This window comes from Bufo gargarizans, chromosome 2 (genome assembly GCF_014858855.1).
Source record: "Bufo gargarizans isolate SCDJY-AF-19 chromosome 2, ASM1485885v1, whole genome shotgun sequence".
NCBI lineage: Eukaryota > Metazoa > Chordata > Amphibia > Anura > Bufonidae > Bufo > Bufo gargarizans.
Genome location: NC_058081.1, coordinates 153,961,972 through 153,987,925, shown reverse-complemented (window position 1 = coordinate 153,987,925; position 25,954 = coordinate 153,961,972). Strand labels below are relative to the sequence as shown.

The 25,954-nt window shown below is 41.5% G+C and overlaps 2 protein-coding genes across 3 annotated transcripts in view; one reads left to right on the top strand and one right to left on the bottom strand.

Annotated features, from left to right (window-relative positions):
• FAM227B (family with sequence similarity 227 member B) overlaps window positions 1-25,954 on the bottom strand; it is a 529,618-nt gene that overhangs the window by 248,172 nt on the left and 255,492 nt on the right. The gene's annotated exons all lie outside the window — the stretch shown is intronic.
• Window positions 16,690-25,954, top strand: part of FGF7 (fibroblast growth factor 7) — a 54,246-nt gene continuing 44,981 nt past the window's right edge. The window contains exons 1-2 of one of the 2 annotated variants that reach the window (XM_044279617.1): window positions 16,690-17,000; window positions 17,499-18,049. In XM_044279617.1, coding sequence (XP_044135552.1) covers window positions 17,764-18,049 — 286 coding nt within the window. In that variant the 5' untranslated portion in view covers window positions 16,690-17,000; window positions 17,499-17,763. Of the gene's footprint in view, window positions 17,001-17,474; window positions 18,050-25,954 lie in introns of both variants that reach the window. The other variant, XM_044279618.1, reaches the window with a different exon arrangement.

Below are 25,954 nucleotides of genomic sequence, written 5' to 3'. Positions count from 1 at the left end.
GCCATTGGATTGCAAATAATTGGGAAGATGTGGCTTCCTCTGGTAATAACAGCTGAATGGCAGGGGTTAGAGAAGCTGGTCCAGTGGCAACAACTTCCATTTAAAATATTTACTGAAATATGTAAAAATTACATCTAGCAGTTATTTAAATAGAAACTAAATTCATAAATGCAAAAACATTCAGCAGTCAAATAAAAATTATATCTCCTTTGTTTTTATGAAACCAAACAAAAATCAGCACACTTTTAATTACAACTTGGTAAAAATTCATTAAAACCTTCACGACAACACCATCCCTTTAAAGCACTGTTACCATATATAAACAATGCTGTACCTTTTTGCATGCATGCTTTGCTATATTCTCTGCTGTACAGAGTGCTGACTGAGCTGTGTGAGGGCTTATTTTTTGAGGGACAAGCTGTAATTTTTATGGGCACTATTTTGGGGTACATTTAAATTTCCTAGGGCTTTTTATTGCATTGTGAGGTGGGCAAAAAAATGTATTCTGTAAATGAGATTTACCATGTGGTAAATCCAATATGATAATTTTATTCCGCAGGTTGGTACGATTAATATAATTTTCATGTTTTACTACTTTTGCATAATAAAATCATATATAAAAAAATCTGTTATAGCTTTCATCTTTGTATGCTAACATGCATAATATTTATATTTTTCTGCCAACGTACATACCTTGTCTTTTGCTGGACATACTGTATTGCTACCATTTTGGGGCACATAAGACTTTTTTATGACTTGATAGCATGCTTTTTTTGGGAGGAGCGGTGGCAAAAAGTTTTGGCATACTTTTTTATTTTTTTAAATTAATATTTTTTAAGTTTTACACAACAATAGCATTTTGGGGAAAAAAAATGTTTTTGTGTTGCCATTTTCTTAGAGCCATATTTTTATTTTTTCTAAAGGGCTAATTTTTTTGGTAGGATGAGGTGACATTTTCATTGGTACCATTTGGGGGTACATCCTTTTTTGCGAGGTGAAGTAACAAAAAAAAGCTGTTTTGACATTTTTATTTTACAGCATCTGCTGGGGTAGATCATGTGATATCTTTATAGAGCTGGTTGTTACAGACGTGGCTATACCAAATATGTATATTTTTTCTACTTTTAACAATTTTTCAATGACTTTATTGGGGAAAAGGCTGTTCTTTTGTTTATTTTTTATTTTTTACTTTACACTTTGTGTCCCACATAAGTTCATGCAAGGCCTCTAGGGGACATTTAGCATCACATTTTTATTTTATTTGTTGATTTCTCCTGTAACTGGGGCGGACATAGTAGCTACATGGGAAATAAAGCCCCCGCAGAGCTTTCACTATACTGTACAGCCTCACTGCAGGGCTGATCGAGGAAGACCCGGAAGCTCTTGCAATCTGCCATCCCCGGTGGTCACATAATTGCTGGGGCCAAAACAGGAAGCGCTTACTGATTTGTATACACAGCATTCATTCAGCACTATATATTACTGTATACAGTAATCTAGAAGGCAAGGATACTGTGGAACGGTCCCTGCCTTCTCCATGGGGTGCCCTGCTGTCACTGACAGCCGGCCCCTCGCTCAGCTGCTGCAAGATTAGTGTGCAGCTGCAATCTCTGAACAGACTTCCCAAAGTCCGTTCAGAGAGAAGTCCTGACCACCATGTGGTTTATATAGTCTATATGCAGTTGGGAGCAGAGTAAGAAAAAAAAAAACTTTTTTGGGCAAATAAGATTTTAATTGCATAGTGGGTGCATGTAACATTTGGTGCACCTGACTTCTGTGTAATCTAATGAATATAGTGGTATCTTAGCGTATTTTTTATTTTTCTTATGCAAGGCAACGTGAGGTCAGAATTGACTGACACGTTACACTTTCACCTTGAATCGCCTTGCATAAGAAAAATAAATAATACACTAAGGCCTCTTTCACACTTGCGTTGTCCGGATCCGGCGTGTACTCCACTTGCCGGAATTACACGCCGGATCCGGAAAAACGCAAGTGTACTGAAAGCATTTGAAGACGGATCCGTCTTCAAAATGCTTTCAGTGTTACTATGGCACCCAGGACGCTATTAAAGTTATGGTAGCCATAATAGGAGCGGGGAGCGGGGGAGCGGTATACTTACAGTCCGCGCGGCTCCCGGGGCGCTCCAGAGTGACGTCAGAGCGCCCCATGCGTGCCATGCAATCACGTGATCCATGCGCTTGGGGCGCCCTGACGTCACTCTGGAGCACCCCGGGAGCCGCACGGACGGTAAGTATACTGCTCCCCCGCTCCCCACTACACTTTACCATGGCTGCCAGGACTTTAGCGTCCCGGCAGCCATGGTAACCATTGAGAAAAAGCTAAACGTCGCACCCGGCAATGCGCCGAAACGACGTTTCGCTTAAGGCCGGATGCGGATTAATGCCTTTCAATGGGCATTCATTCCGGATCCGGCCTTGCGGCAAGTCTTCAGGATTTTTGGCCGGAGCAAAAAGCGCAGCATGCTTTGGTATTTTCTCCGGCAAAAAACGTTCCGTTCCGGAACTAAAGACATCCTGATGCATCCTGAACGGATTTCACTCCATTCAGAATGCATTAGGATAAAACTGATCAGGATTCTTCCGGCATAGAGCCCCGATGACGGAACTCTATGCCGGAAGAAAAGAACGCAAGTGTGAAAGAGCCCTAAGATACACGAAGATACCACCATATTCATTGGAGTGCTGAAGTTTCTAATTTCTTCTGTTGATGGATAGGAACCCACTCAACCTGGACGAGAGTGCCATGCCATTCTACCAACTTCTCCTGTGTAATCACCATCAGCTCTGATATGTTTGGTTTGAAACAAATTTAGGAGGTAACAGACTCTATTTAAACTAAACAAGATCACTTTTGTCAACCTTTTCTTGCAAAACAAGTTACCTATTAATATATTTAAAATTAATTTAAGTGCTTGCTATCAACCCCTCTGAACTCCTTCCTACAGTGTGGTACCTGAATTGTATTAAAGTATATTCTTAAAAGTGCTTTATAAAAGGTCATTTTCAGCATTCGGCTCTAAAATCACTTCATGTAAGTTGTAATATAGCAGAATCATCACTATGAAAATCCTTTGTTTCCATTAGCAATAAGCTTGCTCATCTTTCCCCACTGAAATAAACATTCAGGCTCAGCATTTGATCGTGTGCAGTTATGGTGAAGTTGGGAGAAACAGCTGAAGATCAAACAATCATTCAGCAACAGGTGTCTCATATGCATGGCCAGCTTAACCCCAACATGACCAAACTATTTTTTTTTTTATGCTTTCTCTGTCTTCCCAGAGCAATAATTTTATTTTTCGGTTCACATAGTAGTATGAAAGACTCTTTTTTGTGGCATAAGGTGAAAATTCTAATGGTACCATTTAACATTGCATACATACGGAAGTTGTTGAAAGCTGCAAAAAAATCCAAATGGGGTTGGAATTGGGAAAATGCAATTCCACCATTTTATGTGGTTTCACTGTTATGGCATTTCCTACACAGTAAAAATACCTGTTAGTTAGTTTCTTGGGGTCAATATGATTATGGCGATACCACAATTTAATAGTTTTTCTTGTCTTTTGGGAAGAAATTTTTTTTTTTCTTTTCATCGCCATATTATGACCCCCACAATCTTTTTATATGTATGCCTACAGAGCTGTGGGGTGATCTGTATTTTTATTGATACTATTTTAGCGTGTGTATGTCTTTTGATCATTTTTTATTTAATTATTTGGGGGGAGATGAAGCGATGAAAAAAATGGAAAATTGTCAATTTTGTTTGTTTTTCTGTTATGCTGTTTACCGTAAGGGATAAATACTTTTGTAGCTTAACAGTACGGGCGTTTTGGGATGCTGCAATATCAATAATCATTTTTTTTATTGCTTATTTTTTTAATACGGGAAAAGGTTTTTTGAATTTTTATATCTTTTTATTATTTTTTTATATCTTTTTTTATACTTAAAGTTCCCCTAGGAACTTAGCTATGACAGAGCCTTTAGAATGCCCAAGACTGTCATAGTAACCTAACAGCTCGGAGCAGGGGAGCTATTCAGTCCCCGGGAGAAAAGTCCTCCAGGAAAAAGACTGTGCAGATGCCGTGGTTGAAATTGATCAAGGTATCAAAATGAATGGTTAAAATCCATGATTAGCATTATCACTGATCACAGATTATCAGCAGCGAAAACAGCAGGCACCCGGGCTATGCAGCCTACCAAGCTTCTGACTGGGCGCGACATCTGACTTAACATCCATCATACATCCATCAACATGATAATTATCACGATCGGCGTGACTATCACATACGTGACACAGAGGGAGGGAAAGAGGAAGGCCCTTCCCAAGTGAGAGGGAAGGTGGTGACCCCTGACTCACCTTGCGGCTGGCACCTGGCTGCCCTGACGTCCCTAGACGGGTTCCTCACCCGTACGCCGATCACGTGCCTAAAACCCTGGCTTTCCCTAAGATGAGCCCTAGATAGTGAACAGGGCGGTGGGAACACTAGTCCGCACCACTAGCTCTAAAGGAAAACACCAAGGGGAGGACAGACAATACAGACTCAACATATAATCCCAGGTGGGCGACAACAGGAGACAACAAAAAGCCTAACAGGGATCCGGAGGGTAGCACTCTGGAACAACAACCAGGATTCACAGCTCCAGTGGGTCAGTATAGAAGTCCAGGCAGGAAGCTCTATAACTGGCAACTAGAGAAGTGTGAGAGGAGAATATAAGGAGGTTGGGAGTGGCAGACAAGAAACTGCTGAGGAGGAGAAGCTACGGATCCCTGAGTGAGACAAAAAGGATTGCAAGGCAAACACAGAAAACAAACACTAAGAAACAACGTGATCTTTAGACATAGAGCGCGCAGCCACCCGCTGCGACTTCCTGACCCCGGGTATAACGGAGTCAGACGTGGCTCTTGACACCCTCGTGACAGTACCCCCCCCCCTTTCACGAGGGACCTCCGGACACTCAGGACCAGGTCTCTCAGGATGAGAGGCATGGAAAGCCTGAATTAACCTGTTGGCGTTTACCTCTGACGCTGGAACCCACATTCTTTCCTCGGGACCGTAACCCCTCCAATGCACCAGATACTGAAGAGAGCGACGGACCCGACGAGAATCAACAATTCTGGATATTTGAAACTCCAGATTACCATCCACAATAACAGGAGGAGGTGGCAGCGGTGATGGTTCTAGAGGTGGAACATACTTCTTGAGTAACGACTTATGGAAGACGTTATGGATCTTAAAAGTCTGAGGTAGCTCCAGGCGAAAAGCCACAGGGTTAATGACGGCTACTATTTTATAAGGACCAATGAACCTAGGGCCCAGTTTCCAAGAGGGAACCTTCAACTTAATATTCCTAGTAGACAACCACACATAGTCATTCACCGTTTCTTATCGGCCATGCATTTATATTTACCACTCATATTTTTCAAGTTAGCTTGCACCTTCTGCCATACCGATGAAAGAGATGAAGAAAACCGTTCCTCTTCGGGAACCCCAGAAGACCCCCCCCTCTTTGAAAGTACAAAATTGGGGATGAAAACCGTATGCACCAAGAAATGGTGACTTGCCAGTGGATTCCTGACGGCGATTATTTATGGCAAACTCGGCTAACGGTAAATATGATGACCACACCTCTTGGTTTTCAGACACAAAACACCTTAAATATGTTTCTAGGTTTTGGTTGGTACGCTCAGTCTGTCCATTCGACTGAGGATGGAAAGCTGAGGAAAAGGACAAGTGTACCCCCAGACGGGAACAAAAAGCTTTCCAAAACTTAGAAATAAACTGGGTTCCCCGATCCGAAACCACATCGGAAGGGACCCCGTGAAGCTTCACGATTTCACTGATAAACACCTGAGCAAGAGTCTTAGCATTAGGAAGTGCGGGTAGCGCAATAAAGTGTACCATTTTGCTAAACCTGTCTACTACTACCAAGATAACTGTTTTACCCGCAGACAACGGTAAGTCAGTGATGAAATCCATTGACAGATGTGTCCATGGCCTATTGGGGATGAAAAGTGGCAATAAAGACCCTGCTGGACGTGTATGAGAGACTTTCGCGCGTGCACAAGTAGAACAAGTAGACACGAAATCCATTACATCCTGACGCAACCTTGGCCACCAAAAACGACGAGACAATAGCTCCAAGGTTGCTTTACTACCCGGGTGCCCAGCAAGTGCCGAATTATGATGTTCCTTTAATAATTCAAGACGCAGGTTTAACGGTACAAACAATTTCTCTGAGGGGCAAGAGGCCGGGGCGTCCCCCTGGGCCTCTAACACCTTTCCCTCTAGAACAGAGTGTACAGCAGAGACAACCACTCCTCTTTGTAAAATAGGTACCGGATCACTAACATTACCCCCTCCAGGGAAACTACGAGATAATGCATCTGCCTTGGTATTTTTTGCCCCAGGACGATAGGTGATTACAAAGTTAAATCTGGTAAAGAATAGCGACCACCTAGCTTGTCTAGGGGTGAGACGCTTAGCCGATTCTAGGTACAGAAGGTTTTTGTGATCCGTAATCACCGTGACGGGGTGGATTGCTCCCTCTAAGAAGTGACGCCACTCTTCAAACGCCAGTTTAATCGCCAACTGTTCCCTATTTCCAATATCATAGTTCTTTTCTGCAGTAGATAACTTTTTGGAACAGAAAGCGCAAGGACGCCATTTGCCAGGAGACGGACCCTGAGACAATACAGCCCCCACTCCCACCTCTGACGCATCTACTTCAACAATAAAAGGCTGGGAGACATCAGGTTGAATTAGAACAGGTGCCGAGGTAAATCTCTCTTTTAGAGAGGAAAATGCAATTTTAGCGGCGTCAGACCATTTAGAAAAATCAGTCCCCTTCCTAGTCATGTCAGTAAGGGGTTTAATGATCACTGAATAATTTTTAATGAACTTTCTATAGAAATTTGCGAAACCCAAAAACCGTTGTAGAGCTTTAAGGTTCTCAGGAAGATCCCAATCTAAAATTGCCTGGACCTTCCTAGGATCCATACGGAAACCTGAAGCAGATAATAGATATCCCAGGAACTGTATTTCCTGAACAGCGAAGACACATTTTTCAATTTTCGCATATAATTTATTCGTCCGTAGGACCTGCAGTACTTGCCTGACATGTACTTCATGTGTTTTCAGATCAGCCGAATAAATTAAGATATCATCTAGGTATATGACTACAAACCTGCCGATGAGATGACTAAAAATATCATTAACGAAATGTTGGAAGACAGCAGGGGCATTGGTCAGACCGAAAGGCATGACTAAATTGTCATAATGCCCCTCAGGGGTGTTAAAAGCTGTCTTCCACTCATCCCCTTCCTTGATACGAATCAGATTGTAGGCCCCCCTAAGATCAAGTTTGGAGAACCACCGAGCACCCGCAATCTGATTAAAAAGGTCAGGAATGAGAGGAAGAGGGTATGGGTCTCGGACGGTTATCCGGTTTAGCTCACGGAAATCTAGGCAAGGACGCAGGCCCCCATCTTTCTTTTTAACAAAGAAAAACCCTGCAGCCACGGGTGAAGAAGAGGGTCTGATATGTCCCTTAGCCAGACTCTCGGAGATATAATCTTTCATGGCTTGTCTCTCGGGACCCGAAAGATTATACAACCTGGACTTGGGTAATTTTGCACCGGTAATCAGGTTAACCGGGCAATCATAAGGACGATGAGGTGGTAGCTTCTGACAACCCTTTTCAGAAAAAACGTCCTCAAAGTCCGAAATAAATGTAGGTAGGGAAGCTATGGAGGCGATTAAGCAATTGTTATTTAAGCAATTCTCTCTGCAATGCTCACTCCACTCCAATATCTCCCTGGCCTGCCAATCCACCACTGGATTGTGCGCTACCAACCAGGGAAGACCCAATACCACAGGAGAGGGAAGGCCCTCCAGAACGTAACATGAAAGACACTCATTATGGTGGTCCCCTACCCGAAGGTGTAAGTTATGGACAATGTGAGTGAGGTTTCTCTGAGACAGAGGAGCAGAATCAATAGCGAATATGGGAATAGGTCTCTGCAGCGTACAGAGAGACAAACCCATAGTGCGGGCAAAATGGGCATCTATCAAATTTACCCCTGCTCCACTGTCTAGAAAAAAAGAAATAGACTCCGTCTTAACACCAAAAACAATAACCGCTGGCAACACAAATTGAGATGTTCGTATGGAGGAAACGTATACCCCCCGGCTGACATCCTCCGCACAGCCTGGGGTTAGTAGTTTTCCGACGGTCTTTTGTTTTTGAGAAAGGAGGGACAGACATTAATGAAATGACCCCTCCCCCCACAGAAAAAACAAGCCCCCCACCTACGGCGAACCTCAGGAGGACGGACCTGACGAGAAGTTCCTCCTAGCTGCATAGGCTCATCTAAGTCAGTACAGACTAACTGTTGCTTGGGAGAGGTTACCAATTGCTCAGGAATTTTCGATCTCTCCCTAAGACGTCTATCTATTCTGATAGAGAGGGACATAACAGCATCAAGGGAAAGGGGGGTCTCATACAGCGCCAGCGCATCCTTAACCCTTTCAGATAACCCAGAGCAGAACTGACTCCTGAGAGCCGGGTCGTTCCACTGAGTATCCGTAGCCCACCTACGGAACTCTGAGCAATATTCCTCTGCTGGCCGATCTCCCTGTAGGAGTCTCCGTAACTTCGACTCAGCCAGGGCGACTCGGTCAGGGTCATCATATATGAGACCCAAAGCCCCAAAAAATCCCTCCACTGACCGGACAGCCTGGGAACCAGGGGGTAACGAGAACGCCCAGGATTGCGGGTCCCCCTGAAGCAGGGAAATAACAATCCCCACCCGCTGTTCTTAATTACCTGAGGAGTAAGGGCGCAGCTTAAAATATAATTTGCAGGCCTCACGGAACGTCACAAATTTGTCCCTTCCCCCAGAAAATCTGTCAGGAAGAACAACCTTGCGTTCTGTAACAACCTGGTTACCCATAGCAACCGCTGGGCTTGCGGTCTGCTGCATTTGCTGCTGTTGTTGGAGGACAGACGCCTTCAATCCTGCCACCTCCAAAGACAGGCCTTGAAGCTGTTTTGCCAAAGCAGCAATAGGATCCATAGTTTTTCTCCCAAAAAATAAGTGCCAGTTATAATATCACGATCGGCGTGACTATCACATACGTGACACAGAGGGAGGGAAAGAGGAAGGCCCTGCCCAAGTGAGAGGGAAGGTGGTGACCCCTGACTCACCTTGCGGCTGGCACCTGGCTGCCCTGACGTCCCTAGACGGGTTCCTCACCCGTACGCCGATCACGTGCCTAAAACCCTGGCTTTCCCTAAGATGAGCCCTAGATAGTGAACAGGGCGGTGGGAACACTAGTCCGCACCACTAGCTCTAAAGGAAAACACCAAGGGGAGGACAGACAATACAGACTCAACATATAATCCCAGGTGGGCGACAACAGGAGACAACAAAAAGCCCAACAGGGATCCGGAGGGTAGCACTCTGGAACAACAACCAGGATTCACAGCTCCAGTGGGTCAGTATAGAAGTCCAGGCAGGAAGCTCTATAACTGGCAACTAGAGAAGTGTGAGAGGAGAATATAAGGAGGTTGGGAGTGGCAGACAAGAAACAGCTGAGGAGGAGAAGCTACGGATCCCTGAGTGAGACAAAAAGGATTGCAAGGCAAACACAGAAAACAAACACTAAGAAACAACGTGATCTTTAGACATAGAGCGCGCAGCCACCCGCTGCGACTTCCTGACCCCGGGTATAACGGAATCAGACGTGGCTCTTGACACCCTCGTGACAATAATAGTACCCAGAGTCAACATATAATACATACATCTGCATATCATAAACACATGAATGTTTGGATTTTTAATTTATCTTAGACATATGTTTTTGTCATGATTAGTATTAGTACACTGATAGAAAACTGCATGATTTCAAACTAGTAGAAAAATAGGAGAATAGCAATTTATTTGCTGTTTAATATTTTCAACAGGGAAGAAAAGAAACAGACATTTCCTAAAAAGGTAAAGCACCACAAAATACCATTAGGACACCAGAACAACTAGTAAAGTTATCCTGTCCTTATCTACTTTCATGGTCTATAATGCGTCACTTCAGTTTACCTCAGCAGCTCTTGTTGGAGCAGCTTTGACATGGGTGGTCCAGGTGTTTTGGGTGGCTGAATTTACAGGGAATTGAAAAATGAGGATAGTTTGGCTATGCATGGGAATGAGAATAGTCTTTTGTCTTCCCCTTCACACTTAAAAAAAAATTGAGCATAAAACCTGTCTTGGTCTCTAATCCTTTGCTGCTTTGAAGGACAAACAGTTATGGCACTACTACTACTCACTAGGCAGCTTATGTAAGACAAATTGAAAAGGTGATTATGAAACACACATTGAGTTATGATAAAATAAAATTAGCTAATGCTTTCAGTCATGGAGAAGACAGATGAATAGCTTGTCTTCTTATTTACTAATCTAACCAGAGACTATGCTCAATATTCATGGCGTCTGTAATAAAAATGTTAAAAGAGTTTTTCTCATGGAGACAGCCCATAGTTATTAGTGTATATGGATATCATAAAGGAGGATCCTAGAAACCCCCTCTGTAGGAGAGTCACACTTCATGAAAACGCTATGTAAAGTTACATTTATCCTGTTGTGGCCATTGGATGGCAAATGAATGGGTAGATGTGGCTTCCTCTGGTAATAACAGCTAAATGGCAGGGGTTAGAGAAGTTGGACCAGTGGCAACAACTTCCATTTAAAATATTGGTAAAAATTCATTAAAACCTTCATGACAACTTCATCCCTTTAAAGCACTGTTACCAAATATAAACAATGCTGTGCCTTTTTGACAGCCCTCAGAATTATTATACATTTGCATAGTCGCTTATCACCCATGCTTAGTCCCTGTTGCTGTGGCACGGTCATCCATTTGTTGTATGCAAGTTTAGAATGTCTTGCACATCATTCTTGAAAGGGTTATTATTAATGTCAGTATAGGGTTTGACTTTCAACTACTGTTGGAAACATGAGGAAATTGCTTACTAATTGCAAAACACCAAGTATCCTTATAGGCAGTAAAATAGAAAAACTCCTTCAACTGTATCAGCACAAAATAAGTGGAATACAAACATATAGCACTGAACAGTTCTGAGAACAGGGGTGTCCATTCCATGTTCTAGGCCGAAAGTCACAGAGACTGCTAGAAAAAGACAACCCCATTCTCACCATAAATGGAAAACCCAGCAGTTATGTCCTCAAAAATAGCACATTAATGGCACATCCCACATAAAGGTCTGTGGTGGGAAACATTTATTAGTGTGAATATCCTCTCTGAAGCCAGTATATACACTGTATTGTAGAACTTTGAAATATTCAATAATTAATTTACCAAAATGTTTTTATTTGTTACCTTTATTATTCTTGTTGCTAATATAGCATCAACATATTCCACAGCGCAATACAGTCATTATTTCCAGTCCTTAATGGAGTTCATCATCTGATTCACCTTTAGCACACACACCCTACAGGCAATTAAAGGCTAGTTTCACATATGCGGCTGTCCTCTCCAGCAGGCTGTTCTGGCATAGAATGGCAGGAATCAGCTGGACAAAAAGCGTGCAGCTGTTATTTGTTCTTAACTTATTTTCCTGTCCACCTCACTGAGATGGTCGGATGCATTTATATTAAATCTTCAACTGTCACCAACATAGCGGAGTAATTAGAATGTTACTATGGCGTTTAACTTGTTACCATTGTACTGTGCGCACCAGTGTTGGCAGCATGCATGTTGAAAGCATGTTGTCACAGCTCCGTGTATCCTGGTGTTGGTTATTTGTGGTGTGAATTGTGCATATCTGCTTTTCAGGGCTGTCTTTAATATTGATTGGACCCTGGGCAAAAATTTACTTGGGCCCCCTGGATCCTGCCTTCCCACAACCTAGCAATCACGCCCTCCACCACAACACACACACAGAAAAATCCACACCTAGTAGAGTACAGTGAATGACTGTAAATACTTCCAGTTCTGAAGACTCCAGCGGCTCAGGATCAGTGCTCTGGGCAGCTGGGCTCAGGCTGGAAGTGGGCACTGCTCTGCAGGAAGGAGACCAGGGCTCGGCTCACCCTAGTGTTACAGTGCACCCCAGCACCCCACAGTATGCAGTATAGCACCCCACACTATACAGTACCCCACAGTATATAGTAGAGCAGTATAGCAGCCCACAGTATACAGCACCCCACAGTATACAGTAGAGCAGTATATCACCTCACCGTATACAGCACCCCAAACTATACATGATACAGCCCCCACACTATACAGTACAGAAGTATAGCACTCCACACTATACAGCACCCACAGTATACAGACCCCCACACTATACAGGCCCCCCACAGACTATACAGGCCCCCCACACAGTATACAGCCCCCCCCCCAGTATACAGGCCCCCCACAGTATACAGGCCCCCCACAGTATACAGGCCCCACACAGTATACAGCCCCACACAGTATACAGGCCCTCACAGTATACAGGCCCTCACAGTATACAGGCCCCCACAGTATACAGGTCCCCCACAGTATACAGGCCCCCCACAGTATACAGGCCTCCCACACAGCATACAGCACCCCACATTACAGTAGTTTACTGTATATTAGCATAACAGCCCCTGTCACCTTTTTCCTGATGTAATCTTCACAAAAAAAAGCTCCACAGTTAAGGCAAACTTCTCCTGCAGCAACACTCCTGCTAGGACCTGTGATGACCTCATAGTCATGTGACCAGTAATATTGCTAGGTTACTGGTCACATGGTGATGATGTCATTAAGGTCCTAGATCACAGCTCTCACAGACACAGTACACTGGCTGGAGTGCCGACAGGCATGGCATGGCATGGCAGCACCCCCTGTGTAGCTGACAGCCTGACACCCGGGGCAGTGGCTAGCAGTGCTCAAGAGGCAGCTTCCTTGGGCCCCCCAGGAGCAACTGGGCCCGGGGCAGCTGCCCCTTTTGCCCCTTGGTAAAGACGGCCCTGCTGCTTGTATATGCTTTCTGTCCTGTATTGCAAGAGTTAATGTTCCCTGGTATTGTGTCTGCATCTGTTTGACTAATGAGTTTGTTAAGTCTGCTATATAGTTCTGAGTCCGTCTGGTATATGTTTCTTGAGTTCTGCCACCTGTCCTGGATGTGCAACATTGATTCGATTGGATCTTTGCACTTTCTTGCTTTGTCGGAATTCAGTCCAAGTTCTGTTGCCAAGCTCTGGTGTCTATTCTGTGCATGTCTGAATTCGGTCTTGGTTCTGTTTGCCAAATGATTCCTAAGTTCTAGTTCTTGTCTGACCTGCCTAGCCAAGTTTTTGTATCTAGACCTGCTTTGTCTGTCTGTGTCTGAACTATCTCCTAGAGTTCTGTACCTGTTCTGTCTTCCTACATTTCTGCACATGTATCTGCTATGTCTGAACTGTACCCTGAACCGTGGATTTTACATGTTCCCTGCCTGCTTGTCCACCATCTGGTTCTGTCTGTGTTTTGTCTTGGATTCATAGTGTTATGCCTGTCAGTCCTTGCCTGGCTCGGTCTATGATCTTGCCTGAGCTTCCAGTGCCTTGCACTGGTGGTTCTGACCCAGTATCCCAGCTGCCAACTACACGAGAAGTATTCCTAGAGGTAACGGCTTGGTGGCATCCCTGCGCTGAAGTCCAGATCCCTGTATGGGGTAGGGATAAAGGGTGAATACCAGAGGACCAACAGCACAATGCCCTTAGGTTTAAACCAACACCAAACCAGTTAGTTGATACAATGGTTCCACAAGCATTGTCCATAACATGGAACAATGAATGGGGAGATCTCTGGATCAATGTGAAGAACAGGGCTAGTTCTAGCTTTGTTAGAAAGAGACTGTCATGTATGAAATGATGTCTGATTTCATTTTTTTACATCAGTCATGACATAACCCATTTAAAGGAGTATTCTGGTTGTTTAAAATTATTCCCCATCCATAGGATATCCATAGGGCATAACTATTAGAACAGTGGGAGTCCTACCAATGAGACCTCAATGGTCATTGGAATAGGGACCCAGTACCTCATGGAGCCTCCCAAAATGAACGAAGTGGCCAGCCGTGCTTGCGTGCAGCCAGTCTATTCATTTCTATGGGACCTCTGGAAATAGCTGAGTAGAGTGCTTGGCTATCTCTGGAACTCACTTAGAAAAGAATGGAGCGGCTGTGTGCACATCCAGCTGTCTTCTCTGTTTATTTTGGGGGGATCCGCCGTGTACGGGGTCCCTATTCAGGTGATCATGGGGGTCCCAGCAGTAGAATAGTTATCCCCTTGACATCACCAGAATCCCCCTTTAATTCTACATTAAGGTAGATGTATGAGGGCTTGCTTTTTGAAGAATAAGTTGTGGATTTTAAAGAGACACTACAGGCCTCCCCTTACTAAGGCTTATTTATCTCAGTATATGTGTGGCAGCTACCCAACAGTCCTCTTTTGTCACTGTTTACTATTTACCCTTATGGGGAGAAAGAGAAGCCTTATAGGGCAATGCGCCATTGCAGGGGAAAAAAAAGGAAGCAGATCACCACTCTTTCCAAAACGAAAAGAAAGCTGAGCGTTTAATGCCTCCAGATGCAAGTTAGCTATTCAATAAGTCAATGCCTGACTTTTTGAACGGGCCTTGAGATATAATTTAGGATTATAGCCAAGATGATACGTCAGCTGCAAACAGTTGATTAGAGGTAATTGCCCCTCATCATTCCAGAATAGAGAGAACCGGCTTACCTGGGTGGGAGGTCTTTTTCAGGATTCTGGGGGTACGATTTCTTCGGCCAGGCAAAGGTCTTCTGGGAAAAGATATGCAAAGTAACTCTCTTTCTAAAAGGAAAGGAAAGCTGAGACTCTACTGCCACTCTTTTTGGAAAGAGAGATTTGCATACTATTTCTCCCTCAAAGTTTAGTAATCTGTACGTTATAATCATTCTGCCCTTGCTGTAATGCAAATCAGCTTTCTATGCACTGACTTACTGCTGAGCCTGTTATAAATTTGTGTTTAAACATTGAAGCCAATCTGCAGAGGGAGAGCTGCAAAGAGGAGACAGAAAGGGACAGCCTCGGCCAATTATGAGAAAGGAAGTGCGTCTCAGACTACCTTGGACTCAAGACTACCTCCACAGATCAGAGCACTCATCTGATGGTGCTCAGCTAAACAGTAAGTGATGTGGAAGATAAGTAGCAGTGAAGCATCACCAAAAGGTATTGACTTACATTTCATTTCTAAGGACTTGTCTAGTCAAGAACTTTAGGGCTCAGTTTTGGGATATGTACACATTTGTATACCTTAGCTTTTAACACATATAATCACATAGCACAGCCACCCACCTGTAGGTTACTGCATAGACAAATTTGCCTTCGCCCATGCAATCACTATGACAAATTACTGCTCTGTACTACTGTACTAAGACACTTATCAGTCACATTTTCTTTTGTTGCAGAATGATTAATACTACCAAGGTTGAGTTCACACTTCAGTTATTTGATCAGTTATTTCCATCAGTAAGCTAAAAGCCCTAGTTAAGCCTACACAGAGATAAGATATAATGCAGAGATCTGCACCTGTTCTGTGTTTCTGACCTGCACCTAGTTTTGGCTCAGACTAACTGAAGGAAATAACTGACCAAATAATTGAAGCATGAACTTGGCCTAAGTAATATATACTGTATAAGATATACAACAATATATTATACACGACAACTGTGGAATGTGCAGGACAACAGTGTGGTTGGAGACATAAAGTAACAGGCAATGAATATCCAATGCTGCTGTATGCTTGCAAATCATTTAATAAGCATTGACTTTTTATTTTAGCTAAAACTCTGAGGTCACTGTACTCCACAAAAAGCAAAGCGCAACGGAATAAACCTGTCCACATTAGGACTTTACGTTTTCTAGAAATGGCCTGCATTACTACATCATTTAAATCTTAGGGCAGGTAAAAATAGAATAAAAGTTGATAATATTCAGCATGAAACATAACTACTTATGTAGACCACACCACTATATGCGATATATGCGGTCACTGGTTGTGTTGCAGAGCTGTGGTGTGTATTTTAAAAGCTTCTTCCTTATGTAATGTGCAATCTCAGTTTACGTATACCATGCAATGACAAACAGGATCACAGGAGAAGCTGATACTGTGATCTGAACCAGGTTTACCCTGGGAATGTTCTTAATCTCGGAAACTCCTCCGTCTACTCTAATTATAATTCCACACTCCATGCACAGTCTTTAAATATAGACAATGATACTTTATACTGTCCGTAACACATACAAAGAGCAGCCCCAAAGATCCCGCCTGCAGAAAAGAATATTTCATTGAACCACCATGATTGCATTGATTTTTCAATCTTTACTTTAATTGTTTCTATGTATTGAAAATTCATGTTACTTGAAAAAAAAGCGCGGAACAAAAAACTGAACAAAAAGAGTTGTGGTTGACTAAAAACATTAAATCTCTTGATAGGTTTCATTTTATGCTCTAAAAGTTGTTCTCTCCCCCTGTAGGCACGAAGAAGAGGGAGAAAAAATATATATATCTTGATATTCTCAAGAATTCTGCAATATATCTGCCCAGAATACTGCTGCAGCTACTCAGTCCTCACAGCCGAAAGTATAAAACATGCTCATAGCTCCCTCTCATGATGACTGAGATTCACACAACTTTTTTTCTCCCTCTTCTTCGTGCCTTCAGCTGCTGAGTGGTTAGATCTAATTGCTTCAGTGAGGTCACCAAAAGGTATTTATCGAAAAGCATTGAACAACAACAGACTTAACACAGACACACAGAGAAAACCCCTCTTGCGCTTTGATTTATGGAAACATTAAGGATTGTACTACAGTTCTTTCTGGGCTGAGAAATCTCGTCAGAACAGACTCATGTTGCAGAAAGCAGGCGGCAGAAATGGACTACACATATATCCAGCTGTTATCTTCGAGAATAAGTAAGTTATCTCTGCTATTTCAGGAATCATTTGTCTTCTGCTCTAGCAAACCTTTTCTTTTACTTCTACATGAAGTGAGGAGAAGTACTGGTTGAGGTAACAGAATAAAATCTACTTTTAAGTGAAGATCCCTGTAAGATTGTACATAGTGAGCAGAGCATTCTTGACAGCTCAGCTCACATGCTGCTGTCCATAAGGCATGTCTGGAAAAGACAGCTTTTCACTATGCTGAGTAATAGAGCATTTCTCTGTATTCTTTTATCATTTTAGCACTAAAGCTATGTACGTTAGGTCAGTGACAGGCAGGTTGACACTGCATACTTGCAATGCTTTACTCTTTTTTGGTGTAGTTTACACCTATTTGCCGATTCGTTTACACTGTATCACTGGTGCACTTTTTAGAAAGAAAACTTTTATAAATGGCGAAGCATTTTAACAGTCTAGATGGTTATAAACTTTATCATGTCTTTACAGTTCTGTTAAATTTGCATTCAACAGTATGTCCGAGTGGTCTTGAATATTGTTGCTGCCAAGGTTATCCCATTTTGATCTTCTGAGGACACCGTGGAAAAAGAACAGTTTTGTGAAGTTCACAGTTTATGGCATAGACACGAGACAGTAAAACAAGCCTGGAGTTAAACTGAGTTGTTTCATCTAAGCGAATAGCAAAGGGTACAACCAGGTCTTGGACCTAGAAAGACAGATCCACCTGAGATTTACGTTTCATTATGATGTTCATGAAAACCCAGATCACTGCACTATAATGCGCAAATGGATACTAACTTGGATCCTGCCAACTTTGCTTTACATCCCATATCTTTACACTATCTTTCTACTGGGCACGCTCTCACTAGCCTGCAATGACATGACTACAGAGCAAACGGCTGCAAATGTGAACTGTTCCAGCCTTGAGCGACACACCAGAAGTTATGAATTTATGAAAGGGAGTGATGTAAGAATAAGAAAACTTTTTTGTCGAACACAGTGGTATCTGTGGATTGATAAGCGTGGTAATGTAAAGGGTACGCAAGACCCGAACAACAGCTACAGTAAGTACTCACCACTTCTTACCAATTGCAATACTGTGAAGCTGGGTTTGCTTTAAAGTTGGATAACAAGATAATACTGTGATGGTCATAATTCACTCCAGTTTATACACATAATCCAAGATAAATTAGTGTTTCAGTCTCATAGACAAACATTTGATATTCATTTAACCTTTTGGAGGAGTTGTTGAAATAAATTTGCTGGACCCTTTTCCAAATCTGAAAATAATTGGCTAATGTAGTTAAAAAAATAATAATGAAAGTTTCTTAAGGAAAATACTGTTTTAATTAATACAGTTGATGACCTAGCCTATAGTTTGATTCCAATAGGAAAATGCTTTTCAATATACAGCATTGGGCAACATGCAGATGGATGAGAATATGAACACTGTCCACTTAATACAAAACTCCATGCAGCTTTCAAGATGTATTTACTGCATTGTGATTTCAACGGGGTACCTGTTTAAGAGGGACCTGTCTAGAAGAGAACGTAATGCTTTTATATCCCATGTGTATAGGAAAAGAACATATCTGATTGTATAAAAGCATCAAAGTATGAAAGGCAGTTAGGCTAAGCCTACATGTGACAGACTTTTCCACTGTGCCACAAATCTTGGAAAATCCACGTATTGCAGATTTTGCAGTGGACTGTACTGTCAATTGTCAAAGATTTCAACTAAAAAAAAAAAGGTAATATTCACTGTGAAAATTGAAAATTGAAATGCATGCTCAGATTTCTGGATGCAATTCTTTAGAAATGTGTGAATGGGGTTTTGAGAACCCCATCCACATGTACTGTACTGTACTGTTTGAATCAATCCACTGCGGTGAATCAATGCACGACAATTCTGTCGTGAAGACGACCTTACAGTGGTCAAACTACGAAATACGCTATAAAAGGCAGTAATGGAAGAACCATTAAGAAAGGGTATTTTTGCATCCTCTAGGTCAAATTGTTAAGAAATCCTAAACCTCATAGACATGTCTTTTTCAACCTACAGTATGTAAATAACTACTTTACACAGTACAACTACATGCATGCATTTCATTACAAATTAAATATACTATGGTTTATAGTCAAGGGACACCTTGTATTAATGCCACTGATCATTACATTATACATATAGGCTTTTCTTTTAGTTCAAGGGCAGGTGGAGCAATTGTATGGTCTCTGGATGTCTGAAGTCATTTAATAGCATTATTATGTTTATATAACAAAGCTATGAGACATGTATTTTCTCAGGAGCAAGGATAAATCAAAGGGAGTCAACAGAATCATTATTAGAATAGGTCTCTTAAAGGAAAAGGATGACACATCTGTAATGCAACAGTTAAAAATCTCGAAAGGTATCATTTAGGATTATAACTAGAGTAATGAATACTGGAGCCACTAACTGAGTATATAAAAGCAGTGTAAGACATCAAATGCAATCAGACAGGAAGGATACTGGGTGTGTAGACTAATGTTTCACACAGAATAATAAGAGAGGGCTTGTTTCTATACTAGAGAGTCAAGACCAGTGTATCTTAAAGTCAATTACAATAGTGGGAGTCTGTTGTGTGTGTGAGCGTGGGGGGAATTGCATAACCCTAGCAACTAATCAGCCATAAGCATTCAACTGTCTGGATGTTTATGACAATGACAGCAAACAGCTACTGGCAGCTCCGCACGTAATAATTTTTTCACACAACATGAATTATTGGAAATCTGCACATGTATAAAGCAATACTGGCGACTTGAGTGCAAAAAAAAATCATCATGTCAAAAAGTAGTAGATTTTTAAAAATTGCAGTTGCATAATAGTAACATACATACTGTAATTTCTTATTAGCCATTAACAAATAAGAAAGGTATAATTGAAAAGTGTATATGAAATGTTTAACCTGACAAGTGGAGTTTATAATGTAGTTGGGATTGTATTGAATACAACTATAGATGTGACCACCAATGAAACCAATGTCAACTTTAATTGGTGTATAGACAAGCAACCTGATTGAAAATGTTGCAGTCTAAGTTGTCAATAGTTTTTTTTGGTCAGAAAATGATCGCTTTCAAAAGCGTCACTATATGGAGCTGCAGTGTTCAATTTTGCTTTAGTTCCACTAAAAAGTTTCAAAATCCTAAAAAATACATACATAAAATACAGTAAGTAAACATATTTCTGTTCGCAGCTACTGTTGGATGAATGTTGGGAGCAGGAAGCTGTAATACCAACAGAGACATCATCTTCACCCTTGCTATGCTCTATGTAGTCCACTGCATCTATAGCACTCCTCATTTAATCTGTATTTGTTATCCACCCAAAACATCTCAAAGAATATATTTTACAGTGTGAGCTCTTCGTGTGTTCACCATTACACCTAAGAATCTGATTAATGCGGAACACCTTTGAAGGTCAGCAGAAACTGGGCCACCTTACCACCCCTAGCAGCACTACCAACATGAACAAACATACCTTGGAATGGCAAGCATGTTGCACTGGCTGTGCAAACTTTATATGGAGAATTTCTGTGGGAACCACTGTGCCAACTAACCAGTCTTACGTTGGGTCAGAACTGAGGGCATTGTCCTAATGGTCCGATTGTATTCACCTTTGAACCTCTATACCGAGATCTAGACGTTGTTGCGGGGGAACTACCAAGCTGCTACCTCTTTGAATAGTCCCGATGCTGTTGGTAGCTGAGACACTGGGACAGAACCCCCAGTGCAATGCACTAGAAGCACAGGCAAGATCATAGTCAGAAAAAAGCAAGGACTGACAGAAGTAACACATGTGAACAGATGCCCTTTAATAAGAGTGGTTTTACAGTTTACAATGCCATTAAATGATTATGTCATAACTATGTATTAGGAGTTTTTGATTAAGACAACTCCTGTCCATATTCTTTAGTCGATATTGATACCATAGAAAGAAGTTTGCTGTTTAGGACCTGATATTATCTAGAGACACTACAATTAGAGGACTGAAGATAACTAAAGGAGGACATACACATTAGACAGCAGTCGGTCAATGGTTGAACAACTGTTGAATGATCATCTTGTGAACAACTGTCCTGCAGACACAGCCATACACATATGAGCAATCTTTATGGGAGCATTCTTTCAAAGAAAGATCTTTGTTCCACTAAGATCTTTCCTCCCACTATGAGATGAAAAATTTAACCACTAACGCTAATTTCTTTACAGACGATGATGGGCAGTTTGTCTTAAGCAACTGTTTATTGTTACATTTCACCCAAAAAACAATCACTTTGGTTGAACCTGACATTTCCTGCCTTTCATCAACTTTAGACAAATGTGTATGGCCACCTTAAAGGCTATGCACATCTTTGGGAGCATTTTTTTTATTATTGCATTTCAGTAATTTTGGTCTGAATATTTTTTTCCATTGTTCGTTATTAAAACATTTCAATAGTTTTTCTGAGACCGCTTACACTTTAAGTCCATTTGCAAACTAGCAGACTTTCTGCTTTACAGTGACTCCGTCAGAGAATTACTCTGACGGCTCCATGTGTAGCCCTTATCTCTGAACACCTGACAGCTTTAAAAAACTAAATGAAGCTAAATTTTTACTGAGTGTTTATATAGTGAGAGCAGTATTGCATGTTTATTGTATTAGGAAATACATAGAGTGATACATTCGTGTTCTCTATGACATTATATAGCATGCGTATATAACTATTTTAAAGCACTTTAACAAGCAACTGTTTAAGTTTGAATCAATTGTTAGGTTGTGCTGAAAAACAACCCTATGACCTTTGAACCTACGATTCTATGTTGGTAAAATCTACTGCTGCTACTGTGATGTAAAAGTTACAGAATAAATGCCACACAGTCTACTGTAATGCCCTTTTCTTGGCAGTCAGACCAAGAGTGTTTGCAAGGCAGTATCTTACATCACAACTGATGGCTTAAAGTCTGTGATGAGAAAAGGATATAAAAAAATATAATTGCTCAAAGGTAATATCCAAGCAGAATTCAAATGAGTCAATTCCTTTTTACCTCAATTATCTATGTCAGTATACAGTAGTAGTAATTGCCACTTTTCATGTAATTAGTGGCATGCAAAAGTTACTGTTACTGTGAACAGTTAAGCAAGTTGAAGATGAATTGATCTCCAAAAGCATAAAGTTAAAGATGGCATATTCCCTTAAAGGGGTTATCCCATGGACAATTAAAAAAATGAAAATCAGACATCACATAGGACGTGGCAATCTCTTTCTAACAAACCTAGAACCAGCCCTGTACCTCACATGGATCCAGAGATCTCCCCATTCATTGCTCTGCTAGATTTATAATATCAAGCTGACAGCTCAAGAGGAGTGTCTTTTCTGCTGCAGCTCAGGGGGCGTGTCTCAGCTCTCCCTATCACAGCTCAGGAGGCAGTTGAAGAATGAAACTGAGCATGTGTGGCCTTCCCAGTGAGGAGGTCAAAGAAATAAGAAAAAGCAAACAGCAAGTGACGCTACACAGATACAGTTTATTAAATAACTCAGTGGCTATACTGAATTTGTAATTACATGCAATTACGTAAGACTTCAGATCCAGGTGCTGGTTTGAAAACTGTAGAATATTTTACGTGGGATGACCCCTTTGAGCAAAAACATCTTTTATTTTCATCTTTTACATTTTAAAAATAACAAAAAAGGAAAAGGGCTCAAAGCAAAACTTTGGGCACCCTGCATGTTTAGTACCTAGTAGCATCCCCTTTGGCAAGTATCAAAGCTTGTAAATGCTTTTTTTTGTAGTCAGCCAAGAGTCTTTCAATTCTTGTTTGAGGAATTTTCACCCATTGCATGTATCCATGCAAATATATTCCAGTTCTGTGAAATTTCTAGACTGTCTTGCAGGCACTGCTCTTTTGAGGTTTATCCACAGGTTTTCAATGATGTTCAGATCAGGGGACTGCGAGGTCCATGGTAAAACCTTCGGCTTGTGCCTTTTAAAAGTCTATTGTGTATTTTGAGGTGTGTTTAGGATCATTACCCATTTGTAGAAACCATCCTCTTCTCAACTTCAGCTTTTTTACAGTTGGTGTTATGGTTGCTTCCAGAATTTGCTGGAATTTCATTGAATCCATTCTTCCCTCTACCTGTGAAATGTTCCCCATGCCACTGGCTGCAACACAACCCCAAAGCATGATAGATCCACCCACCATGCTTAAGAGGTGTTCTTTTTATGAAATTCTGTGCCTTTTTTTTTTCTCCAAACATACCTTTGCTCATTGTGGCCAAATAGTACTATTTAAACCATATCAGTCCACAGAACTTGTTTCCAAAATGCATCAGGCTTGTTTAGTTGTTCTTTTGCAAACTTATGACGCTGAATTTTGTGATGAGGTCGCAGGAGAAGTTTTCTTCTGATAACTTTTCCATTAAGGCCATATTTGTGCAGGTGTTGCTGAACAGTAGAACAATGTACCACAACTCAAGATTCTGCTAAATCTTCCTGAAGGTCTTTTGCAGTCAAGGGGGGCCTCTGATTTGCCTTTTTAGCAATCCTTTCTAAGCTGGGGTTCACATCATGTTTTTCCCATCTGTTTGCTGTATACTTTGGGGGAAAAAAGTTCAGCATACCACGCTTTTGTATCCTGCAGGGATGCATCAGACTGATGCCTGCTAACCTATGTCTGAGATACAGCATGGCAGGCAGCCTATGAGAATCCAACAAACTACAATAGTATTCTACCCCTTTGCCAGTTTTACTTATATAAACAATTATAAAATAAACATAGTTTATACTGCTGCATCCAAAAATGTCCGAAGAAGTAAAATATCAAAATACTTTTCCTGCGTGGTGAATCCCGTAAACCGCTCTGTGACACAGAACTTAAAGGTTTCTATTCTGGTGGATCTGAGTCATCTTTGTATAAAATGGCAGCCTATTCATCTGAATGGCTGTCATGTAGTACTAAATTTCCCCCTAACGTTAGTAAAATCAGCTGTTTGCTAGGTGTGGCTGGGAGTGGGACCAAGGACGATTAGTTGATTGACACATTTTGAAAGGGGGTTTTCAATAGTCCCATTCAAATCAATCAAATGGAAGGTTTTTCAACATATCCTGAATTCATCTATACTACAGTTTTGGCTTTTCTAATGGTCTGAAATCTAGATGGTGAGTTTTATTTAGGCCACTGTTATATCAGTAATGTCTCATTCTGTAGAATGTATTTATTACAAATCAAAACAATTACCTTTATTGATATATTTTGCTACATGTGAAGGCAACAAGCCTTTAGGCAATAGAGTCCTTTAAACCTTCAGAGTGTATAATTGTTAACTTAATTACTAGCTTGAGACAGAATCTCCTTGTAATTAATTTCTAATTGTACTATTTTAGAATGCCTTCAGGTAATGCAGAATGACAACAAATATACAACATTTTAACAAAACATGGGTTGAAATAAATGCACATTGGGAATATATTTGGTCAACTTTTCCTCTTAAATATGGTACTTTAGCATCTAAAGAATACCCAAAATCATTACAATCCCATTGTAAAAAAAATAAAAATAAAAAAATACTAGTTTGTAAAGGAAAAAAAAACACAATTGCTCACTAATCCACTTTTATTTTGGTCTCAAATAAATTGCTCTCAAATTATTTTGGTCTCTATTAAAATAGTCATTTTCTGTATGTAATGTGCTTTTAAAAAATGGTGCTTAGGATATGAAAGGTGATTCATGAACATTTCACACAATCCAGTTAAAGGAGTTGACCCATCTCACACTTTAGTGGCATATCCCTAGAATATACCACCAATGTCCGATAGGTGGGACCCACACCTATCTCTAGAACAGGGCCCGCAAAGCGAAGGAGAGCATACTGTGCATGCGCAGTGTGCTCTCCATTCACATCTATGGGAGTATCGAAAAAAAGCCACGCAAACACACCTGAAAATCTCTGGAACTCTCATGGAAATTAATGGAGAGAAAACCGCGCAAGTGAGGCTACCTATGCATTCAGCTCTATGTGCGTTCCAGAAATGGTTGAGCCGGTGTTCTGCCGAAAGTCTATAGCGGAAGTCACGTGGCGTGCTGCGCAAGCGCACAAGCGTACTTTCGCGAATCATTCCTGCAGCCTCCACTGCAGTAGTCCGCACACCGCGCGTGCGCACACTTAAGGGTATAGAGACTTCTTAAAGTGACAGTCTCTATACCCCCCAGCGCTAATTAATCTACATTAATTTGTACCCTTGTGGGCTCGCTTCGCTCGCCACTCATCGGGCTCGGCCTCACTGCGCTCGGCATTTAGTAAAACTAACTCTATGCCACCATTGATAGTAAAGAAGGAAATGGATGGTAAAGAAAGAGATAGATAGTCTCTTTCTTTACCATCCATTTCCTTCTTTACTATCAATGGCGGCATAGAGTCAGTTTTACTAAATGCCGAGCGCAGCAAGGCCGAGCCCGATGCGTGGCGAGCGAAGCGAGCCCGCGAGGGTACAAATTAATGTAGATGCTGTATTTTACTGGAGATGATTGTCACTTTAAGACGATGATTCGGATGATTCGTGGAAGTGTGCTTGTGCGCTTGCGCAGCGCACCACGTGACTTCCGCTATAGACTTTCGGCAATCTATAGAGATCTGGCAGAACACCGGCACCTGGCTATTTTCAGCACTCTCACAGAAGTGAATCTAGAGTGGCCGCTTTTGTGCATCGCGCTCTTGCTCATTTTGGGGGCCCCGTTCTAGAAATATCCTAGTGACATGCCATTAAAGTGTGAGGTCAGTCAACCCCTTTCATTTTAAATGTATTTCTGCACACTGCATCAGACTATACAGGCTTCATCATAAAGTCCCTTAAAAAGGACAATATGAAGTAAGATTCTAATTATAGTCTTTTCATAGTCCATAAGATCTACATTTGCAATCAAAAGTATATTTAAGTAGGTAAAGTGTATTTAT